Source organism: Chrysemys picta, chromosome 10, assembly GCF_011386835.1.
Source record: "Chrysemys picta bellii isolate R12L10 chromosome 10, ASM1138683v2, whole genome shotgun sequence".
NCBI lineage: Eukaryota > Metazoa > Chordata > Testudines > Emydidae > Chrysemys > Chrysemys picta.
Window position 1 is genome coordinate 49,303,908 of NC_088800.1, and position 21,473 is coordinate 49,325,380.

The 21,473-nt window shown below is 48.4% G+C and overlaps 1 protein-coding gene across 23 annotated transcripts in view; it reads left to right on the forward strand.

Moving 5' to 3' along the window:
• Positions 1–21,473, forward strand: part of IFT140 (intraflagellar transport 140) — a 248,755-nt gene that overhangs the window by 25,948 nt on the left and 201,334 nt on the right. For 14 of the 23 annotated variants that reach the window (XM_065558612.1, XM_065558607.1, XM_065558616.1 and 11 more), the window contains 2 exons: positions 19,115–19,236; positions 21,112–21,254. The exons of 3 other annotated variants lie outside the window; for them this stretch is intronic. In XM_065558612.1, the coding sequence (XP_065414684.1) occupies positions 19,115–19,236; positions 21,112–21,254 (265 nt within the window). The remainder of the gene's footprint in view (positions 1–19,114; positions 19,237–21,111; positions 21,255–21,473) is intronic. 6 more of the 23 variants (XM_065558620.1, XM_065558624.1, XM_065558623.1 and 3 more) reach the window with 1 other exon arrangement.

The window sequence follows — 21,473 nt, forward strand, 5'->3', positions numbered from 1 at the left end:
AATTCTATTCCCTCCCACCCTCCTTCCCCATCCCTCTTCAGGGACCCTTCTCACAAACAACTCCTCTTGCAGGAGGTGCAATCACTTCTCGCTCTGGGGCAACAGAGGAGGTTCCTCAGGAGTTCAGGGGCAAGGGGTTCTACTCACGCTATTTCCTCTGGATCTGTGAGACCTCAACACATTCATAAGGAAAGTGAAGTTTCGCATGATCTCTCTGGCTGCCGTCATTCCTTCCCTGGATCCAGGGGACTGGTTGCAAGACTTTGACTTTCCACCGCCCTTGACTTGAAAGACGCGTACTTCCATATTTCCATTATCCCGGCCCACAGACGATTCCTGAGATTCGTGGTCAGTGGCTAGCACTATTAGTTCAGGGTGCTCCCATTTGGGCTCTCAGCGGCCCCTGGGGTATTCATCAAGTGTATGGTGGTTGTGGCAGCCTTCCTCCGGAAATGTCAGGTGCAAGTATTCCCGTTCCTAGATGACTGGCTCATCAAGGCCAAGTTGCAAGCACGGGCCACAGAGCATGCGTCTCTGGCGCGGGCCACATTTTGTAGGCTGGGACTCCTATTGAATGTGCCCAAATTCACACTGGCCCCGATGCAGAGAATAAAATTCATAGGGCTCTCTTGGACTCCACGCAGGCCAAAGCGTTCCTGCCTGAGGTGCATTTCCAAGCACTCACGGACACTATCGAAAATCTTCGCCAATTTCCCACAACCACGGCTGGAAATTGCATAAAACTATCTGGGCATATGGTGGCCTGCACATATGTGGTCCCAGCACGCCAGGTTACGCCTTCGGCCCCTCCAGGCATGGTTGGCGTGGGTGCACACACCGGGCAGGGATCTGCTGGACGCGATAGTTACCCTCCACCCTTGCATCCTTGAGTCTCTCCACTGGTGGCTGCAACCACAAGTTGTGCAGGAGTACCCTCTGCCAAACCCCAACCTATGCTATCCCTAGTCACAGCCATCTTGGCGCTTGGTTGGGGAGTGCACCTAGGCAATATCAGAGCCCAAGGCCTATGGTCCCACACAGAACTATCGCTGCATATCAACGTAAGGGAGCTGAGGGCGGTTCGTCTGGCATGCCAAGCGTTCCAGGCCCGCCTGCAGGGTGCATTTGTGTCGGTGCTGACAGACAACACTGCAGCGTTGTTCTATATAAACAAACAGGGTGGTGCTCGCTCCTCTCCCCTGTGTCAGGAAGCCCTCGAACTGTGGGATTTTTTGCATTGCCCACTTGATACACCTAGAAGTGTCACACCTTCTAGGAGCGCAAAACAAGCCAGCCGATCACCTCAGCTGCTTGTGATCATGAATGGTCCCTCAGGCCGGACATCACTCATTCAATTTTTCCAGAGGTGGGGCTCTCCCCACATAGACCTGTTCGTGATATAGAGCAACAGGAAGTGACAGCGGTTCTGCTCTTTCCTGAACCACAGCCCAGGCTCCATTGCGGATGCCTTTCACCTTCCATGAACGAGTCACCTGTGGTACATGTTCCTGCCCTTCCCTCTCATACACAAAGTCCTCCTCAGGACTCGCCAGGACGGGGCTTCCTTGATCCTCATAGCACCAGCGTGGCCCTGCCAGCACTGGTTCATCATGTTGTTGAACCTCTCGGTGGACAGATCAGTAGCGCTTCCTGTGTGCCTGACCCTAATCACACAGGACCACAGCCGTCTGCAACACCCAATCTGGAGTCCCTCCACCTCATGGCGTGGAAACTCCATGGCTGAACCCTCTTGAGCTTCAGTGTTTGGACCCAGTGAGGGAGGTCCTGCTGGGAAGTAGGAAACCCTCCACTCGTGCCATGTACCTGGCAAAGTGGAAGCGTTTTTCCATCTGGTCTCTGCAGAGGGGAACTGAACCGCAGCTAGTGCCAAATCCCCTTATTTTGGACTACCTGTTATAACTTAAGCAGCAGGGGTTGGCAATATCATCTCTCAGGGTATACCTGGCTGCCATTTCGGATTTTCACTGGGGGCAGCAGGTAGGTCAGTCTTTGGTAATCCCATGGTGGGCAGGTTTCTCAAGGGCTTGGACAGACTTTATCCCCAGGTAAGACGGCCCGTTCCCCAGTGGGACCTCGACCTGGTCCTGTCCGCACTCATGGGGGGGCCCCCTTTTGAGCCTATGGCAACCTGCCCTCTGTCCGACCTTTCCTGGAAGGTGGCCTTTCTGGTGGCCATAACCTCAGCCAGAAGGGTATCCGAGCTCAGAGTGCTGGCTTTTATGGTCTTTTATAAAGACAAGGTGCAGCTACGCCCTCACCCTACATTTCTGCCAAAGGTAGTCTCCCAGTTTCATGTGAACCAAGATATATTTTTACCTGTGTTCTTCCCTAAGCCCCATACCAGTAACAGAGAACTCATGTTCCATTCCCTGGATGTGAAGCATGCCCTAGCATTCTACATTGAGCGCACAAAGCCATTTTGTAAGTCACCATAGCTCTTTATTGCAATCACAGAAAGGATGAGGGGGCTCCCAATCTCGTTCCAGCGCATTTCATCATGGATCATGTCCTGTATCAGGACTTGCTACGACCTGGCAAAAATTTCAGCCCCTTGGCTTACGGCGCACTCCATGAGAGCGCAGGCGTTGTCCCCAGTATTCCTGGCATAGGTCCCTATCCAGGACATATACAAGGCAGCAGTGTGGTCTTCCATCCACACCTTCACGTCACGCTATGCCATTACACAACAGGCGAGGGATGATGCAGCCTTTGGCAGGGCAGTCCTGCACTCAGCAACCAGGTGAACTCCGACCCCTCCCCCAGGGAAACTGCTTGGAAATCACCTATCAGAATGCACATGAGCAATCATTCAAAGAAGAAAAAATGGTTATGAGAGGTAGGTAACTGTTGTTCTTAGCGATGTGTTGCTCATGTCCATTCCAATAGGGGTGTGAGCGCGCTGTGTGCACGATCGTCGGAAGGTTTTTCCCCTAGCAGTACCTGTCGGGTCGGCTGCGGAGAGCCCTGGAGTGGCGCCTTTATGGCAGTGTATATAGGTCCCTGCCGACCCGCCGCTTGCTCAGTTACTTCTTGCCGGAATACTCCGACAGAGGGGAGGTGGGCGGGATTTGGAGTGGACATAGCAACACATCTTGAAGAACAACAGTTACGAGAGTTAGGTAACCATTCTTTTGCATGCTTCTGAAATGGAAATGGGTTTATATCAGGATTTCCCCAACTTTATTTATTGGCTTTTCTATAATGCTCATTACTATTGTATCTAAGCATCTTTAAATATTAATTAATTTAACTTTACAACATATTCTGTGGTAATATTATCACCATTTTGCAGATGTGGAAACAGAGGCACACAGCAGTGGCGTAACTTGCCTGAGGCCACCTAGGTAGTTTGTGGCATAGCTGGCAGTAGAACCCAGTCTCAGTCCAGTGTCTTTACGATGAGCCCTCCCACATCCTTCCTCCACTTTTGTATAGTGACCCTCCCTCAAACGCAGCAAAAACACTTGAGTCTTCTTAGTATCAGTGTATTTTTAGTTGGAGCAAAGAGCAAAAAGACTGTAGTGGGGGGAAAATGTGTTGTGGAAATATATTTTAAATACATTAATCTTAATTTCTTGATGAGTTAGTTGCTCTTTTATGTGGCGAAATGAGGAATTATCTATTGATATTCAATGTTGACCACTAAATATTCAATACTGGATTCTGTTTTTGCCAATTCCTGAGCCAAAAAAGAAAAATGCTGTTCCTTTTGTCTATTTTCTGTGAGCTTTTTTTTGACACTCCCTAAGATAAGACACAGCTTCTCCAGAGATTTCAGCTTTTACTGTCAGTATGAATCAATGAAAAAGTGTAGATCTAATTATTGGCTGTAAAACTTCTATGATGTTTGGTGGTCTTGACAAAGAAATTGACTGATAAAAGCCACAGTCGAATTGTCCATTTGCTTATAGGAAAATTGGGCAACAATGGTGAGATTGAGATTGCTGGCATGCAGAGACCACTGCCTATCAAGCAGACCAATTGTCTCATTGTTTACTTGTACTCCCCTATCTGGCTATATCCATATATTGTTATTATTTACATAAAATCCTTCAAGAAAAGGAAACAAAATGGCTTTCTTTCCCTCTGGATATCAAAGTTGCTCAATTACAGGACCATAAGAGAATGCCTGCAGAAAGAGGTGAGTGGTATGTCTTGAAGATTGTGAGACTTGACCTCAGCCTAATCTCCTTTAAGGAGTTTTGTAGCCTAGTGTCCTCATCTAGGAATGCCCAGCCCCAGTAATTCAAATTTAGGCTCCAAGAACCACTGACAATAATTCTTAAAACTGGAGCAGCAACCAGTGAGGATCAGGAGCTCTTTATTTACATTCTAAGTACATAATACCTTGGATAACTTCCAGCTTTCGATGGCTCGATAGTATTGGAAGGGTCCAGGTGTTTTGAATAAGTATCTTGAGTGAAATAGTTTTTATGAAACACATGGCTTTTACAGCAAAAGGCAAAAGCGTTGGGCTATTAGAATGGTTCAAAGGATACCAAAATGTCTTAACAAATAAATCTCATGGATACAGATGTCACTGTGTCATCTCCAGTTGCCATGATGAAAGCTGGCTTGGAAGCAAATTGAAGACTAGCTTGGCCTTGGCTGAGTAAATACTTCTATTCAAGAGTTCCAATCTTGTCTTCTAATTCTTTTCCACAAATATTTACCCCCAGGCAGAGGCTAATAAGACAATTTAGTTTCAGATTCCAGGCTTTGCTAGTAGTTGGGGAGCAAAGATTAACTTGACATTACACTATGAAAAGAAAAAAATTCTCTCTCTAGTAAACGTTTGGGGGGAAAAAATATTTTTAGCCGTTTTTGGCTCTCTTTTATTCTCGTGTGGAGCTTTGAAGTAAACCATCAGGGCACAATCAGATACATGAAGAGACCCGAATCAATAGAACATGAATGGAGTCTGGGTTTATTACAGTGGATAAACCCATTTATTGGGTGGCATAAAGGAAAGGGGGAAAAGTGTGCTTTGAAGGATAAAAGTCTGGTCATGAAGTGAGAGTCATGAATCTTATGCAATTTTATGCCCATTACACTTCCCCATTTCATCCTTGATGTTACTAAAACATTGAAGGTGTAGTGAGCTTTTTTAGGGGTGGAAGGAGCAATCTGACTTGAAAATAAGGTGTGTCTAGTTGTCGAGCAGAAAGATGACCTCAACTCAGGATATATATGGGAGTAATTTCCAGCTGTTTTTATGCGCATCCAGGCTCCCCTTTATAACGAGGCACTTGGTTGCTTATAGAAGCAGTTGGGGGTGGAAAAAAGAAAGTAGAACCAGCAACATGTGATTACTGAATGAGGGAGGCAACCTAGTGACCGAGGATGTGGAAAAAGCTAATGTACTCAATGATTTTTTTGCCTCTGTCTTCACGCACAAGGTCAGCTCCCAGATTGCTGCACTGGGCAGTACAGCATGGGGAGAAGGTGACCAACCCTCTGTGGAGAAAGAAGTGGTTCGGGACTATTTAGAAAAACTGGACGTGCACAAGTCCATGGGGCCGGATGCGCTGCATCCGAGGGTGCTAAAGGAGTTGGCGGGTGAGATTGCAGAGCCATTAGCCATTATTTTTGAAAACTCATGGCAATCAGGGGAGGTCCCAGATGACTGGAAAAAGGCTAATGTAGTGCCCATCTTTAAAAAAGGGAAGAAGGAGGATCCGGGGAACTACAGGCCAGTCAGCCTCACCTCAGTCCCTGGAAAAATCATGGAGCAGGTCCTCAAGGAATCAATTATGAAACATTTAGAGGAGAGGAAAGTGATCAGGAACAGTCAGCATGGATTCACGAAGGGGAAGTCGTGCCTGACTAACCTAATTGCCTTCTATGATGAGATAAGTGGTTCTGTGGATGAGGGGAAAGCAGTGGATGTGTTATTCCTTGACTTTAGCAAAGCTTTTGATACGGTCTCCCACAGTATTCTTGCCGCCAAGTTAAAGAAGTATGGGCTGGATGAATGGACTGTAAGGTGGATAGAAAGCTGGCTAGATCGTCGGGCTCAACGGGTAGTGATCAATGGCTCCATGTCTAGTTGGCAGCCGGTTTCAAGCGGAGTGCCCCAAGGGTCGGTCCTGGGGCCGGTTTTGTTTAATATCTTTATTAATGATCTGGAGGATGGTGTGGACTGCACTCTCAGCAAGTTTGCAGATGACACTAAACTAGGAGGCGTGGTAGATACACTAGAGGGTAGGGATCGGATACAGAGGGACCTAGACAAATTAGAAGATTGGGCCGAAAAAAACCTGATGAGGTTCAACAAGGACAAGTGCAGAGTCCTGCACTTAGGACGGAAGAATCCCCTGCACTGCTACAGACTAGGGACCGAATGGCTAGGTAGCAGTTCTGCAGAAAAGGACCTAGGGGTCACAGTGGATGAGAAGCTGGATATGAGTCAACAGTGTGCTCTTGTTGCCAAGAAGGCTAACGGCATTTTGGGCTGTATAAGTAGGGGCATTGCCAGCAGATCAAGGAACGTGATCGTTCCCCTTTATTCGACATTGGTGAGGCCTCATCTGGAATACTGTGTCCAGTTTTGGGCCCCACACTACAAGAAGGATGTGGAAAAATTGGAAAGAGTCCAGCGGAGGGCAACAAAAATGATTAGGGGTCTGGAGCACATGACTTATGAGGAGAGGCTGAGGGAACTGGGATTGTTTAGTCTCCAGAAGAGAAGAATGAGGGGGGATTTGATAGCAGCCTTCAACTACCTGAAGGGGGGTTCCAAAGAGGATGGAGCTCGGCTGTTCTCAGTGGTGGCAGATGACAGAACAAGGAGCAATGGTCTCAAGTTGCAGTGGGGGAGGTCCAGGTTGGATATCAGGAAAAACTATTTCACTAGGAGGGTGGTGAAACACTGGAATGCGTTACCTAGGGAGGTGGTGGAGTCTCCTTCCTTGGAGGTTTTTAAGGCCCGGCTTGACAAAGCCCTGGCTGGGATGATTTAGCTGGGAATTGGTCCTGCTTTGAGCAGGGGGTTGGACTAGATGACCTCTTGAGGTCCCTTCCAACTCTGATATTCTATGATTCTATGTTTTCACTTAGCAGACACCACCAGCCAGAACTCTGAACCACCAGTGGTCCACAGACACCATTTGAGAGCCACAGTTTTACAGCTACTGTTTTGGGTTCTCTGTACACTTGAACAGACACCACTGCATTGGTAAACATTTGGATAATATTTTCAATGAAAAGCATGCAAAAGGTATTGATTTTGTTTTTAAAAATTAAAGCTTAGATTCTGATAACGTAAAGATAAGAGGAGAATTATATGGTCACTTTTGTGGCTTCAGAACCATGCTATATGCCGGACCTTAGGTGAGATGCGTTGGAAGAGCTATGTGGAAGTGCTGTGCTATGCTTCATACAAGTACTACTAATCTTTCATTTTCATGACGACTAAATTCACTTACAGTATATTAAAGAAAAAAGAATAAATACTAATAACCCTTGTGACGTTACTGACATAACCTGTGACCGTATAGATCATTGTTGCAACCACTGTGTTATATTCGCAGCAAACATTGTACAAAGGTTATTGTGTAAGGTGTCTATAGAAAGATTATGATTTGTTGATTATAATTATACTATCTGTATGTGTATATCATTTTTGTAGTTGAAGTTATGAATATTGGCTATGTACTTGTATATCAATGTCTTTTGATTCTAAAGTAGCCTTGGGCCTTGGCTACACTTGCAGATGTACAGCGCTGTGAGTTAAACCTGACTTCGTACAGCTGAGTAGGGAAAGCACTGCAGTCTGTCCACACTGACAGCTGCCCAGCGCACTGTCGTGGCCGCATTTGCTGTGCCATTGGGAGCGGTGCATTATGGGCAGCTATCCCACAGAGCACCTCTTCCCATTCTGGCGCCATGGGTTGTGGGAAGCGGGCGTGGGTGCGGGGCATTCTGGTTCCTGTCCCAACGCCCCATGATGCATCGCTTCGCATCCCAGAAATCCCTTTGTTTCCGTCCACCTTTGGCGCCATTTTTCTACAGTTTCTGTGCAGCGCGATCTGTTGTCTGCGGGAAATGGAGCCCAAACTGCTGAGGCGTATGCTGACTTATCTCACCAGCACGTCACGTTTGGCTGTTGAACTATTCCTTAAGATCCAAAGTGACAGTGAGGGTGAGGAGTCCGATGATGCTATCGAGCCGCGTAACGCGTATGACACGAAATTGCTTGTGGCATTCACAGACATGCTCAGCACCGTGGTATGCCGCTTTTGTGCTTGGGAAACAAGCACCGAGTAGTGGGAGTCTGGGATGATGAGCAATGGCTGCAGAACTTTCGGATGAGAAAAGCCACTTTCATGGGACTGTGTGAGGAGCTTGCCCCCACCCTGCGGCGCAAGGACACGAGATTGAGAGCTGCCCTGCCAGTGGAGAAGCGGGTGGCTTCTGCAGTCTGGAAACTGGCAACTCCAGACAGCTACCGGTTAGTCGCAAACCAGTTTGGAGTGGGAAAGTCAACCGTTGGAATCGTGTTGATGCAAGTTTGCAGGGCCATTAATCTCATCCTACTCAGAAGAACCGTGACTCTGGGTAAAGTGCAGGAAATAGTGGATGACTTTGCACAAATGGGGTTCCCTAACTGTGGAGGGGCGATAGATGGGACGCACATTCCTATTCTGGCACCACCCCACCTAGGATCCGAGTACGTTAATCGGAAGGGGTCTATGGTTCTCCAGGCGCTTGTGGATCACCGTGGGCGTTTCATTGACATTAACACAGGCTGGCCCGGAAAGGTGCATGACGCACGCATCTTTCGGAACACTTGGCTGCTGAGGAAGATGCAGGCCGGGACTTTTTTCCCAGAGTGGAAGATCACGGTAGGGGAAGTTGAAATGCCCATTGTGATCCTTGGAGATCCCGCTTACCCGTTAATGCCGTGGCTCATGAAACCCTACACAGGGAGCCTTGACAGCAGCAAGGAACGGTTCAACTACGGGCTGAGCCGGTGCTGAATGACTGTGAAGTGTGCCTTTGGCCGTTTAAAGGGCTGCTGGTGATCTCTGTATGGGAAGCTGGACTTGGCCGAAAACAGCATCCCTGTGGTTATATCCGCGTGCTGTGCCCTCCATAATATTTGTGAAGGGAAGGGTGAAAGCTTCACTCAGGCATGGACCTCCGAGGTTGAATGCCTGGAGGCTGAATTTGCACAGCCAGAGTGCAGGGCTATTAGAGGGGCCCAGCGCGAGGCTGCAAGGATTAGGGATGCCTTGAGGGAGCAATTTGAGGCTGAAAACCAGCAGTGATATCTGGTGCCCTGCACGGGAGTGAAGTGCAGTAGTTCCAATCTTTAGGATTCAGTGTTTGCTAAGCAGACTTGCAGTGCCTGTTTATTTCCTGGGCTAAGGAGTCTTTTACTTTATGCAATAATAAAGAATGTTTTCAAAGCCAAAAAATCCATTTATTGAAAAGAAACAAGGGGGTGGAGTGGGGAACGGTACAATCACAGATTCGTGTATTTCCTGTCTGGTGTGCTGTGCAGTAAGTGCTGCACTTCAGGACAGCTATACTGCATGGTGATGGGGGTTGCGTGCAGAGGGTAAGGGTCGTGGTTTTCAGGGCTGGGTGGTGACGATACTGGTGTTGGAGGCAGCTGATGGTGTGAAGAACACAGAAGTTGGGGAAAGTGGGTTGGAGGTGACAGTGGGGCACAACGGAAAGAGTTTTGGGACAAGGGCTGTAGGGGGGATGTGGCGTTTGCGCTTGGGGTATTGCTCCTTCTGCATGGCTATGAGCTCCTGGATAGCGTCTGCTTGGTGTTCCAGGATGCTTATGAGCCGATGCATGCTTTGCTGCCAGTGCTCCATGCTTTGCTGCCGGCGCGCTGCGTTTTCCTCCAGTTCTGTGCTTTCTCATTCTCTTTAATAGATTGCCACATCACTTCTTGCAGCATGTCGTCTTTGCTTTTTCGCGGTCTCTTCCTGAGTCTTTGCAGTCTCTGAGCAGGCGATAAGAGGGACGGCTGAGGTCTCAAGGTTGATGCAGCTGTATAGGCAAAATGCAACATTTAACAGAGGCAGCATTGTTTATACCAGACAGAGTAATGATTCCCCCCCGCACTTAAGGAGTAGAAAACACACAGAGTCTACACAATAGCATAATTTTCCTGTCCGAAACAGAGCACACATATCCTATGGGAGCCTCAAAATGGTGAGTAAGGGGGACTGATTGTTTCAGGGCTGCACTGTTCTCTGGGTTTCTGTGCCTTGAGGAGAGCCAACAGCTGCAGGGGGCACCTACACTCAACACTGTCCAACATTTTCCACAGGAGTTTGTCCTGAACGATATTTCGCTGCTGAGGGTGACCTGGGAAGCAAGGCTCTGAAGTGTCCGTGGTGGTGCTCGGAGTGGAGGTGGGGTTAACCCCAAGTATCGCATCCAACTCTTTGTAGAATCGGCCGGTCGCGGGGGGAGCACCCGAACGGCCGTTTGCGTCGCGGGCTTTGCAGTAGACACTCCGCAGCTCCTTCACTTTAATCCTGCACTGCAGAGCGTCCTGGTCATGACCCCTTTCCATCACGTCCTTGGATACCTTGCCGAAGGTATCGTAATTCCTATGGCTGGAGCGCAGCTGGGACTGGACAGCTTCCTCCCCCCAAACACTGATGAGGTCCAGCAACTCACCATTGCTCCATGCTGGGGTTCGTTTGGCGTGTGGAGGCATGGTCACCTGGAAAGATTCGCTGATAGCACTCCACGCCACGCCGGGCTGAGCAAACAGGAAGGGGATTTTTCAAATCCCCGGGGAATGTAAAGGGTGGGTCACATGGTTGGTGAACTGATGACCAGAGTGGCTAGAACAGGCATTGTGGGATACTGCCGAATACTTCTGGAGACCAGTCACAGCGCATTGGGCGGCCACACTGGCACAGCAGCGCAATACACGCTATTCCTCTTGGGGACATGGAGTACATGCAGCACTGCAACCACGGAGATACAGCGCTGCAAATGCCTTGCCAGTGTGGATGGGAAGTGAGTTACAGTGCTGGGGGCGGCTTTACAGCGCTACAACTTGCAAGTGTAGCCGAGGCCTTAGTAAAGCATTTGGTCAGCTTCTTGAGAAAGGAATTTGCAAATTAAGTGCCCAGTCAAGAAACACTTAACTGACAAGCAACAGAGGGTCCTGTGGCACCTTTAAGACTAACAGAAGTATTGGGAGCATAAGCTTTCGTGGGTAAGAACCTCACTTCTTCAGATGCCAAGACAAGGGATCTTGGAAGACTCCAATCCACATAAGAAGTCTACCTGGGGATGGTCAAGATAGCAATGGCTGCTGCCTGTAAAGAACTAAGTCATGCATGGACATGTGACTTGCCCATGTGATCCCAAATTCCATTTTTGCTGTAATTTTCCACAGTAAGAGGAGGGATAGCTCAGTGGTTTGAGCATTGGCCTGCTAAACCCAGGCTTGTGAGTTCAATCCTTGAGGGGGCCATTTAGGGATCTGGGGCAAAAATCTGTCTGGGGATTGGTCCTGCTTTGAGCAGGGGGTTGGACTAGATGACCTCCTGAGGTCCCTTCCAACCCTGATATTCTATGAAAGAAGTGTTCTTACACTTGGAGGAGACTAAAAGGCTTATGCCTCATCTTCTCTTCAGTCCTGCTTTTTACTTCTGGAGAGACTTTGCTACAAACTGAAACTCTGAACAAAGGACTGAATGACCCATCCCAGCTGTGGATGTACTCCAGAGATTTGATTTGAACCTGCAGTTTATTCTATCACTGCTATAAGCCTGAATCAAGAACTTTGCTATTACTGTATGTATAAACCTTTAGATTTTAGATTCTAAAGAATTGGCAACCATGTGATTTGTGGGTAAGGTCTAATTTGTATATTGACCTGGGTCTGGGGCCTGGTCCTTTGGGATCGTGAAAACCTTTTTTCGTTCACTGGGATATTGGTTTTCATAGCCATTCAACTCCATAACGAATGGCACTAATGGTGATACTGGGAAACTGGAGTGTCTAAGGGAATTGCTTGTATGACTTATGGTAAGCCAGTGGGGTAAAACCGAAGTCCTCTCTGTTTGGCTGGTTTGGTTTGCCTTAATAGTAAAGGAACTCCAGCTTGGGCTGTAACTGCCCTGCTTTAAGCAATTTGTCCTGAATTGGTACTCTCAGTTGGGTCCCACCAGAGCCAGCATTGTTACAACCCTTCACTGTAATTTGTCTTAATGAAATGAGATTGCAGTTTAAATTATACTTTTTTATTCTGTTTTTGTTCATTGCCTAGCAGAGTGGGCCCCCAATTGCAACTGGGCACGCCAGGTACTACCATAATAGAAATAATAAATAATCTTAAAATTCCAGCTGCAAAGCTGGTATCATAAGTCAGCTTTTGGGGATTGTGAATGTACATGTCATGCTACATTGTTCCTCTGCTTCTCTGTTTGCTTCATTTTTCCACTCAGCAGAGGGTTGAAATTGATAGGTATCCAAAACTGGAGTGCTTCAGACTGCAGAATTCTTCTCAATTTCAACTCTTTGCCAATTTGCAAAAACTGGGCCCAGGGTCTGAGGTTCAGCACAGTACCTGTACTTGAATCATTATGTCTGCCTGTATTCTTGGTCGAAACAGAACCAGCAACTCAGACTTATTTTGTTTATCAACTGTTGGCTCTCTTGTTTAGAAGCTAATATATTTTCTCTGATAAAGGGGTATGTTTTGTTAAAATGCATATCTTCAGAAAGCTGTGTCAGAATTAGGGCCCAACAACTTTGTCATTGTTAAATCTTGCAATGGCAAGCATTTGATTTAAATTAGGCCATGTCTACACTACGAGAGTAGTTCGATTTTACTTAAATCGAATTTTTGGAATCGATATTGCAAAGTCGAACGTGTGTGTCCACACTAAGGACAGTAATTCGACTTTGTGAGTCCACAGTAACGGGGAAAGCGTCGACATTCGAAGCGGTGCACTGTGGTAAGCTATCCCACAGTTCCCGCAGTCCCCGCTGCCCATTGGAATTCTGGGTGGAGCCGCAAAAGCCTTCTGGGTAAAAAAATGTGTCCAGGGTGCTTTTGGGTAACTGTTGTCATCCGTCCGTCACTCCCGCCCTCCCTCCCTGAAAGCGCCTGTGGGAAATCAGTTCATGCACTTTTCTAGTCAGTGACAGCGCGGACGCCACAGCACTGCGAGCATGGAGCACGCTGCGACCATCGCTGCAGTTGTGGCCGCTCTCAACGCCTCGCAGCTTATCATCCACCTTTCCCTGAGGCAGATGCAGATAAGTCAGGTGAGGAGGCTACGGCACCGCGGTGAGGGCCTGAAGTCTGAGAGTAGCACAGACCTCTCAGAAAGCACGGGACCCAGCGCCGAGGACATCACGGTGGCAATGGGTCATGTTGATGCCGTGGAACGGCGATTCTGGGCACGGGAAACAAGCACTGAGTGGTGGGACCGCATAGTGCTGCAGGTCTGGGATGAATCCCAGTGGCTGCGAAACTTTCGCATGCGGAAGGGAACTTTCCTGGAACTTTGTGAGTTGCTGTCCCCTGCCCTCAAGCGCAATGACACCCGGATGCGAGCAGCCCTGACTGTCCAGAAGCGAGTGGCCATAGCCCTCTGGAAGCTTGCAACGCCAGACAGCTACCGGTCAGTCGCGAACCAGTTTGGGGTGGGCAAATCTACCGTGGGGGTTGTTGTGATGCAAGTAGCCAAGGCAATCGTTGATGTACTGCTGCCAAAGATAGTGACCCTGGGAAACGTGGAGGCGATCATAGATGGCTTCGCAGCGATGGGATTCCCAAACTGCGGTGGGGCCATAGATGGAACTCACATCCCTATCCTGGCACCGGACCACCAGGCCAGCCAGTACATTAACAGAAAGGGCTACTTTTCCATGGTGCTGCAAGCACTGGTGGACCACAGGGGACGTTTTACCAACATCTACGTGGGATGGCCGGGCAAGGTTCATGACGCTCGTGTTTTCAGGAACTCTGGTCTGTTTAGACGGCTGCAGCAAGGTATTTACTTCCCGGACCACAAAATAACTGTTGGGGATGTGGAGATGCCTATAGTGATCCTCGGGGACCCAGCCTACCCGCTAATGCCCTGGCTCATGAAGCCCTACTGGCGCCCTGGACCGTGAAAAAGAACTCTTCAACTACCGGCTGAGCAAGTGCAGAATGGTGTTGGAGTGTGCTTTTGGCCGTCTCAAGGGGAGATGGAGAAGCTTACTGACTCGCTGTGATCTCAGCGAAACCAATATCCCCATTGTTATAGCAGCTTGCTGTGTGCTCCACAATCTCTGTGAGAGCAAGGGGGAGACCTTTATGGCGGGGTGGGAGGTTGAGGCAAATAGCCTGGCTTCTGATTACGCACAGCCAGACAGCCGGGCGATTAGAAGAGCCCAGCGGGACGCGCTGTGCATCCGGGAGGCTTTGAAAGCTAGGTTCCTGACTGAGCAGGGTAACCTGTGACTTTTAAGTTTGTGTACAGAGAACCTGAACCTGCCCCCGTTTCTTTACCCAGTTAATGTTGACTATCCTCTCCAGTTACATACCCCCTTCACCCCCTTCCAACACACGTTTCGAAATAAAATCAGTTCTACTTTGTTAATGAACACCGTTTTCTTTACTACTGTTTTCGCAGGAATTTTTTAAAACTGGGACGCAGACTGTGGTGGGGAGGGGGTGTAGTGTAGTGACGCAAATGAAGCTTCTAAACTCAAGGATTGACAGGCTCCGCTGTGGTGGGCTGCTTGTTTCAACAGAGCCTGTCACCCCTCCTGATCGGGACTGTGTGTATGGGGGGGCTATGTGACTTTGTGGCAGGGGGAGGACGGTTACAGATCTCCTGCTGCGTGGCTCTGTGATCCTGCATAAGGTCCGCCACTTACGATCTGTAACTGCCCTCCCCCGCCACAAAGTCACAGAGCAACCCACCCCCCACCACATAACACGAAAACCACCTCCCAGACTGATCAGGGTAACTAGTAACTGCACTGTGTATGTGCCCTGCTGCTGTACCTGCCCCCGCCTATGTACCCTGCCAAAGGTGACTGTCCTGTCCAATTACCAACCGCCTTTCCCCTCCTCCTCCAAAAGAACATGATGGAAACAGTAGTTAACAGAAACGTATTTTTTATTATCAACTACACATGGAACTGGGAGGTGAAACTTGGACGGGGGCTTGTGTCAGGCGGGAAGGAAAGAACTTGTCAAATTTTGGGGAATGAGAGCCTTCTGCTACTAGTGCTCTCTGCAGAGGTGGAGTGAGAGTTAGCACGGACTCTGCCGCCCCTCCTTCTTTGGACTTTGGGTGAGGTGGGTATGGGACTTGGTGGCGGGGGAGGGCGGTTAGAGAGAGACTGCAGTGGGGCTCTGTCCTCCTGCCTCCGTTCCTGCAGAACATCCACAAGGTGCCGGAGCGTGTCCGTTTGCTCCCTCAGTAGTCCAAGCAGCGTTTGAGTCGCCTGCTGGTCTTCCTGCCGCCACCTCTCCTCCCGATCCATGTTTGCTTGGTGCATTTGGGACAAGTTCTCCCGCCACTGGGTCTGCTGTGCTGCCTGGGCTTGGGAGCAGGCCATAAGCTCCGAGAACATGTCCTCCCTTGTCCTCTTCTTCCTACGCCTAATCTGCGCTAGCCTCTGGGAGTGTGATGCCAGGCTAGGTTGTGAGACAGTCGCAGATGTGGCTGTGGGAATGGGGAAAAAGTGAGTGAATTCCTCAGAAAGATAAATGTAGTTGTGAACAAAGAACATAGTCTTTCTCTGTGAACAAGACCATGCACAGCACCTATCACATGCGCACTCAGCACAAGGTCGAATTCTTGGCCTTCGCATTCAGTGCCTGGGGTCTTGCACAGCACATTTGAGAAGCGGGGCAGCACAACGGAATTTCTGTTGCAGGCAGACATGGTAAGCCGTAGACTTGTGGCAGCTTAAAACTTTAATATTAGCACTGGCCTCATTTCACATTGAAAGCAATGTCAGTCCCTGCTGCCAGCAATCCGGCAAGCAGGAACTCTGCCCCTGTCCCACCCCCTCGCGGTTGTCCCCGGGAACGATCCCTGTAGGCTGCCCCTCTCCCGCCTCCACCGCGTGGCTGCAAACCAGCGGTTACAGTTCTGTAAAGGAACGGGCAAGCAGTCCCAACACTAACATTCCCCTACCTAATTCAAAGCAGGTCACCATGAGCGACATCACCCTGATGAGGATCTCTGACAGCGAGAAAGAGAGAATGCTCTGGGAAAGCCTCCAAAGACCAGGGCTGTATGCCGCCCTGCTGTGCAGAGCAATGATTCCCGAGTACTTGATTGTCTCGTGGTGCGGCAACGTGTCGTACTACGGAGGACCCAATAAGGCCGCTCTCCCCAGGAACCTGATGCAACGGCTTTCCAATTACCTCCAGGAGAGCTTCATCGAGATGTCCCAGGAGGATTTCTGCTCTATCCCCGGACATATAGACCGCATTTTACTCTAGCTGCAGTAGCAGGGACTAAACAGTAGAGCGGCTTGGGCAGGACAATCATGCAAAACCGGACATTGCTAGATTTTTTTTCAATAGTTGCACTGCCCATGACTGAACCGTTAAGCGCCTAGGGCAAAGTAATCATGAACAACCCATTTTTTTAATTGTTAATATTCCTGTTCTGTTAAAAATAAATGTTTAGTTGTTTACAACACTTACTGGCTGATCCTTCCCCAGATTCTGTGTCCGGGGTAACGGCTGGGGACAGTTGGTAGGGGATCTCTGTAAGGGTGATGAAGAGATCCTGGCTGTCGGGGAAATCAGCGTTGTGAGCGCTGCCGACTGCCTCGTCCTCCTCATCTCCTTCCTCATCTTCCCCGTCCCCTAACATGTCCGAGGAACCGGACGTGGACAATATCCCATCCTCAGAGTCCACGGTCAGTGGTGGGGTAGTGGTGGCGGCCGCACCGAGGATGGAATGCAGTGCCTCGTAGAAACGGGATGTCTGGGGATGGGATCCGGAGCGTCCGTTTGCCTCTTTCTGGTAGCCTTGTCTCACTCAGCTCCTTGATTTTCACGCGGCACTGCGTTGCATCCCGGCTGTATCCTCTCTCTGACATGTCTTTAGAGATCTTCTCATAGATCTTTGCATTCCGTTTCTTGGAGCGCAGCTCGGAAAGCACGGACTCATCGCCCCACACAGCGATGAGATCCAAGACTTCCCGATCAGTCCATGCTGGGGCCCTCTTTCTATTCTGAGATTGCACGGCCATCACTGCTGGAGAGCTCTGCATCATTGCCAGTGCTGCTGAGCTCGCCACGATGTCCAGACAGGAAATGAGATTCAAATTGGCCAGACAGGAAAAGGAATTCAAATTCAAATTTTCCCGGGGCTTTTCCTGTGTGGTTGGTCAGAGCATCCGAGCTCGTACTGCTGTCCAGAGCGTCAACAGAGTGGTGCACTGTGGGATAGCTCCTGGAGCTATTAGCGTCGATTTCCATCCACACCTAGCCTAATTCGACATGGCCATGTCGAATTTAGCGCTACTCCCCTCGTCGGGGAGGAGTACGGAAGTCGAATTAAAGAGACCTCTGTGTCGAACTAAATAGCATCGCGGTGTGGATGGGTGCAGGGTTAATTCGATGTAACGGCGCTAACTTCGACATAAACGCCTAGTGTAGACCAGGCCTTAGTTAATTAGATTTTGATGTTCCTGTGATTTAGATATTTATGGGACTGGAGAGGTGCTGTGGGCAGCATATTACTGAGTTCATGCAGCTTGCGCAATTGGATCACTGTTTTGTTATCATACACACATGTATAGTGCTTGTGAACATGCATTCACTTTTGGACACTTCTTTTCTAGAAGGAAGAAGAGCCATAAGTGGTGTTACTTATTTGATATGCACGGCCTGGGGGCAAGGGTGAGAGGTAGAAGCAATTGTATGTTGTTTGGACAGAGAAGAGAGTAAATAAAAGCTCTGTATTTCAAATGGCTACATAATGTTGGCAGTAAACTGGTTTCAGAATGGGAGATTTCAAGCTTCATAAGCTCATAATAAAACATGCTAGCAGTCTTCAAATATTTGACAATTTCACAAGCTCATAAGCTCATAATAAAACATGCTAGCAGTCTTCAAATATTTGACAAGGTGAAAAATGCCAAGAAGAGTGAAATATGGTTTTGGGTGGAGCAAGCAGGTATAATGGGAATTAAAGGGAAAGTTTAGGTTGAATATCAGAAAAAAAAAACTACTTGACAGTGAGCTCTATTAGACTGTGGAACAGTCTCTCAAGAGAAATAATGAAGGCCCATTGATTGAGACACTTAAAACTAGACTGGATGAAATGCTAGAAAATGGGCTCTGAGGAACAATTTTGCATTGACTCCTGTGATGTGGACTACATAACTAATGACCTAATGAGTGTTTTTCTTCTTTAACTTCTCTTATGGTTCTCTCAACTTCTAAGAATGTCATTTAAAAATTTCTTTCTGATCCTAAAAATGAATCAGTCCTCACTATACACTCACCCTGATTTTTTTATTTTTTTTTAAAGTGTTGCAACATTTCTAAATTTCTCTCTTCTGTGCTGGGAAATCCACAAATAATGACTCTGTGTTTCCCTGATCATGTGTGCTTTTGCTTTGCTTGCCTGCTTGGCCTTGAAAATAGGCAGTGGATTGAAACTAACAAGAGTTCTAGAGCTGGATTCTTGTTAGTTTTAGTAACCTGACTGCTCACAAGGAAGAAAAAGGGTATGGGGTATGATGAGTACATGCAAGTGCATGTGTCTTGGTGCATATGTGCAGAACAAAACAAGGTTGGTCCAATTTTAGGCCTGCCAGACTTAGCAATGTCCTTTTCATTAAGAATGGAAGTAATTTAGGCACTTTTCCAAACAGCTTCATTTTAAATAAATAATGAAATGCCATCATTTAAAAAGTCACTTGAAGTCTCCACCACCTCGGAAAGGGGGATAATCTTACCTACATATTAAAAAATAAAAATGAAAGGTACTAAATAAGAGAAAAATACCATGTTATCAGAAAAAGATATTGCCTGAAGTGATTATTTAATGTCCATTGAGTAGTTCGTCTCCTATTATTATCTGTTTGTGAGGAAGGTCTATCTTTTTTGCAATTCTTCCAGCTTGGAGTCCTGGTTCTATGGAGACTGGACCAGCGGGGTCGAGTGCAGGGCCCCCCTTTATTGAAACATGAGTATGGAAAGTATCTTTCTCACTGTATCTTTCGGCCTCCATCTCCTGGCGAGTAAGTGAAAATGCCCCAGTTGGAACTCTTCTAGACTATGTCTCTCTCTTTAGGGATGGGGATTTCTTCTTATTAGGTTTGTTGCACAGCGTTCCCATGGAAATCCAAACACACACACCTTGTAGTGGCTCCTCCTAACTGCTCCAGCCATCAGTAGTGCTTATCTGCCTTAGATGCAAAGCACAATTACCTGCTGCCTCCTATATCACCCCACTATGAGTGCCCCTTACTCTCTCTCCTACAACCAGATCCTCCTATCTCCCAGCCTAGCTCTCAGACCACCCTTCTTCTGCCTAGTCTCTAGTTTCTCCCCCAACTGCCATCCCACTGCACGCACCTTCTGGCTTGTTTCCAGCACCCTTCCCTGCTGATTTCTTCCTCATCCTCTGGTCCCAGATCTTCCTCCTCCCCAGATTCAGACACCCTTTTGAACGCATTCCCCTGCCAGCTTCCTCATGCATGTATGGTTCCAGGCTTTTCTCCTTTTCTTTTCTTCCAACTATCATCTCTCTTCTCTCTCCCCCCTTTCCCCCACACCAATCGGCACTCTTCTAAGCTCTTTTTCCCATTGGTATCTCTGTGCCTTTCCTTTGGTTCCAGGTCCTTCTTCCAGCTCCTGCTGCTGACTCCCTTTCCTCTGCAAGGATCCAGGTCCCCTTCCTCTCTTCCCCGTTGCTGCTAGCTTTCACAACTCCAGCAAGCAATAATGTTGATATTTCAGAGGACTGGCAGCACGACTGCCTGTGATCATGTTAACAGATGTGATTTATACTAAATACAATGATTTTAAATGTACAGTGGGTCCCCAGTATAGATTGGGGTTGCGTTCTTGAAAAGGGTGATGGATACTGAAATGACTTGTATTGGGGACCCGCTTGTACACCAGTGGTGTAGACAGGAGGGGACACTTGGGTGGGCATGCAATGACGGGAGCGGAGGGGTAGGAGCGATCAGGCTGCCTCTCCCCCTCCTCCAGCCGGCCTTGCAGGGGTGGGGGGAATAAACGCTCTGGCCAGGGACTCCCGGAAAATGGGGAGCCCTGTAAAAATGTGTGCAACCCCACCCACTCCCCTGGTGCTCAGGGCTTGCCCTGCTATGCTTGCCTGGCACTCCAGCTGGAGAGCAGGGTTGGGGCGCAGGGGCTTGCCCCGCTCTGGCCAGGGAATGGGGGTCGGGGGCTTGGAAGCCCCTGTGCTCCGACCCCACTCCCTGTCAGGAGGGCCGGGCGAGCGGAGCAAGGCAAACCCCTGACCGCACTCCATGGCTGGAGCTCCAGAGGTTGGCAAGCCCCCACGCTCCGACCCTGCTCTCTGGCTGGAGCGCCAGCCGGGCAGTGTGGGGAAAGCGCTGTGGTGGGAACACAGTTGGGATTGGGGGGGGGCGGGGGGCTGGATGTTAAGTGAGTGGGCCGCAGCCCACCCGTGGCTATGCGTATCTGTTGCATATGTCGCTCATCAATAGGGGAACGTGTTCCGATTCAGATTGCTCCCGATCCGCATATCCGTCGTTTGCAACTTATAGTATAGTACTGTAGTACTGCAAACGACGGCTATGCGGGACCGACGTGAATCGGAACACATTCTCCTATTGATGAGCGACGTTATGCAAAACAGCGGATAAGGGGGAGATGTATACTGGGAACCCCCCTGAATATCCTTCTATAAGCAGGAAATAATACTAAGTCATGATAGAGATTAAATCATATTGAATACATTTGAGGATTCCAATATCTCTGCTGAGCTGAGTGTGAAAGATCTCTCCATCATGAATAGTTGCCACAGTTTGTTAGTGGGAATCCCCATCCATTTTTTCTGGATTAAAAAGTTCTGTGCCAAATAGGGAGCTGGAAATGAAATGCCTTTTGGTTGCCTGCAGGGACCTGGTACAGCTAGCCAAAGCAGCGGTGAGTGGTGATGAGAAGGCCCTGGATATGTTTAACTGGAGAAAAGCTGGAATCGGAGTGCCTCTGAAAGTGGGACCCCAGGAAGGGTTGTCCTTCTTCATCAGTGTGACTGATGGTAAGAAAAACAAAAACCCCAACAAACAAACCCTGCAGTCTGTTGGGAAATGTAGTCACTTTAATGTTTTCAAAACTCTTCAGTATAAGGTGGTCTTGTTTTCACTTGTGCTGTTGCGCAGATTATTCTTAGGGGGGAAATAAAACACCTAGTAAGATGAAGTATATAAAGTCATGAAAATCCTAACATCTTCAGAGGTGAGTTCTCTGTACAACATCC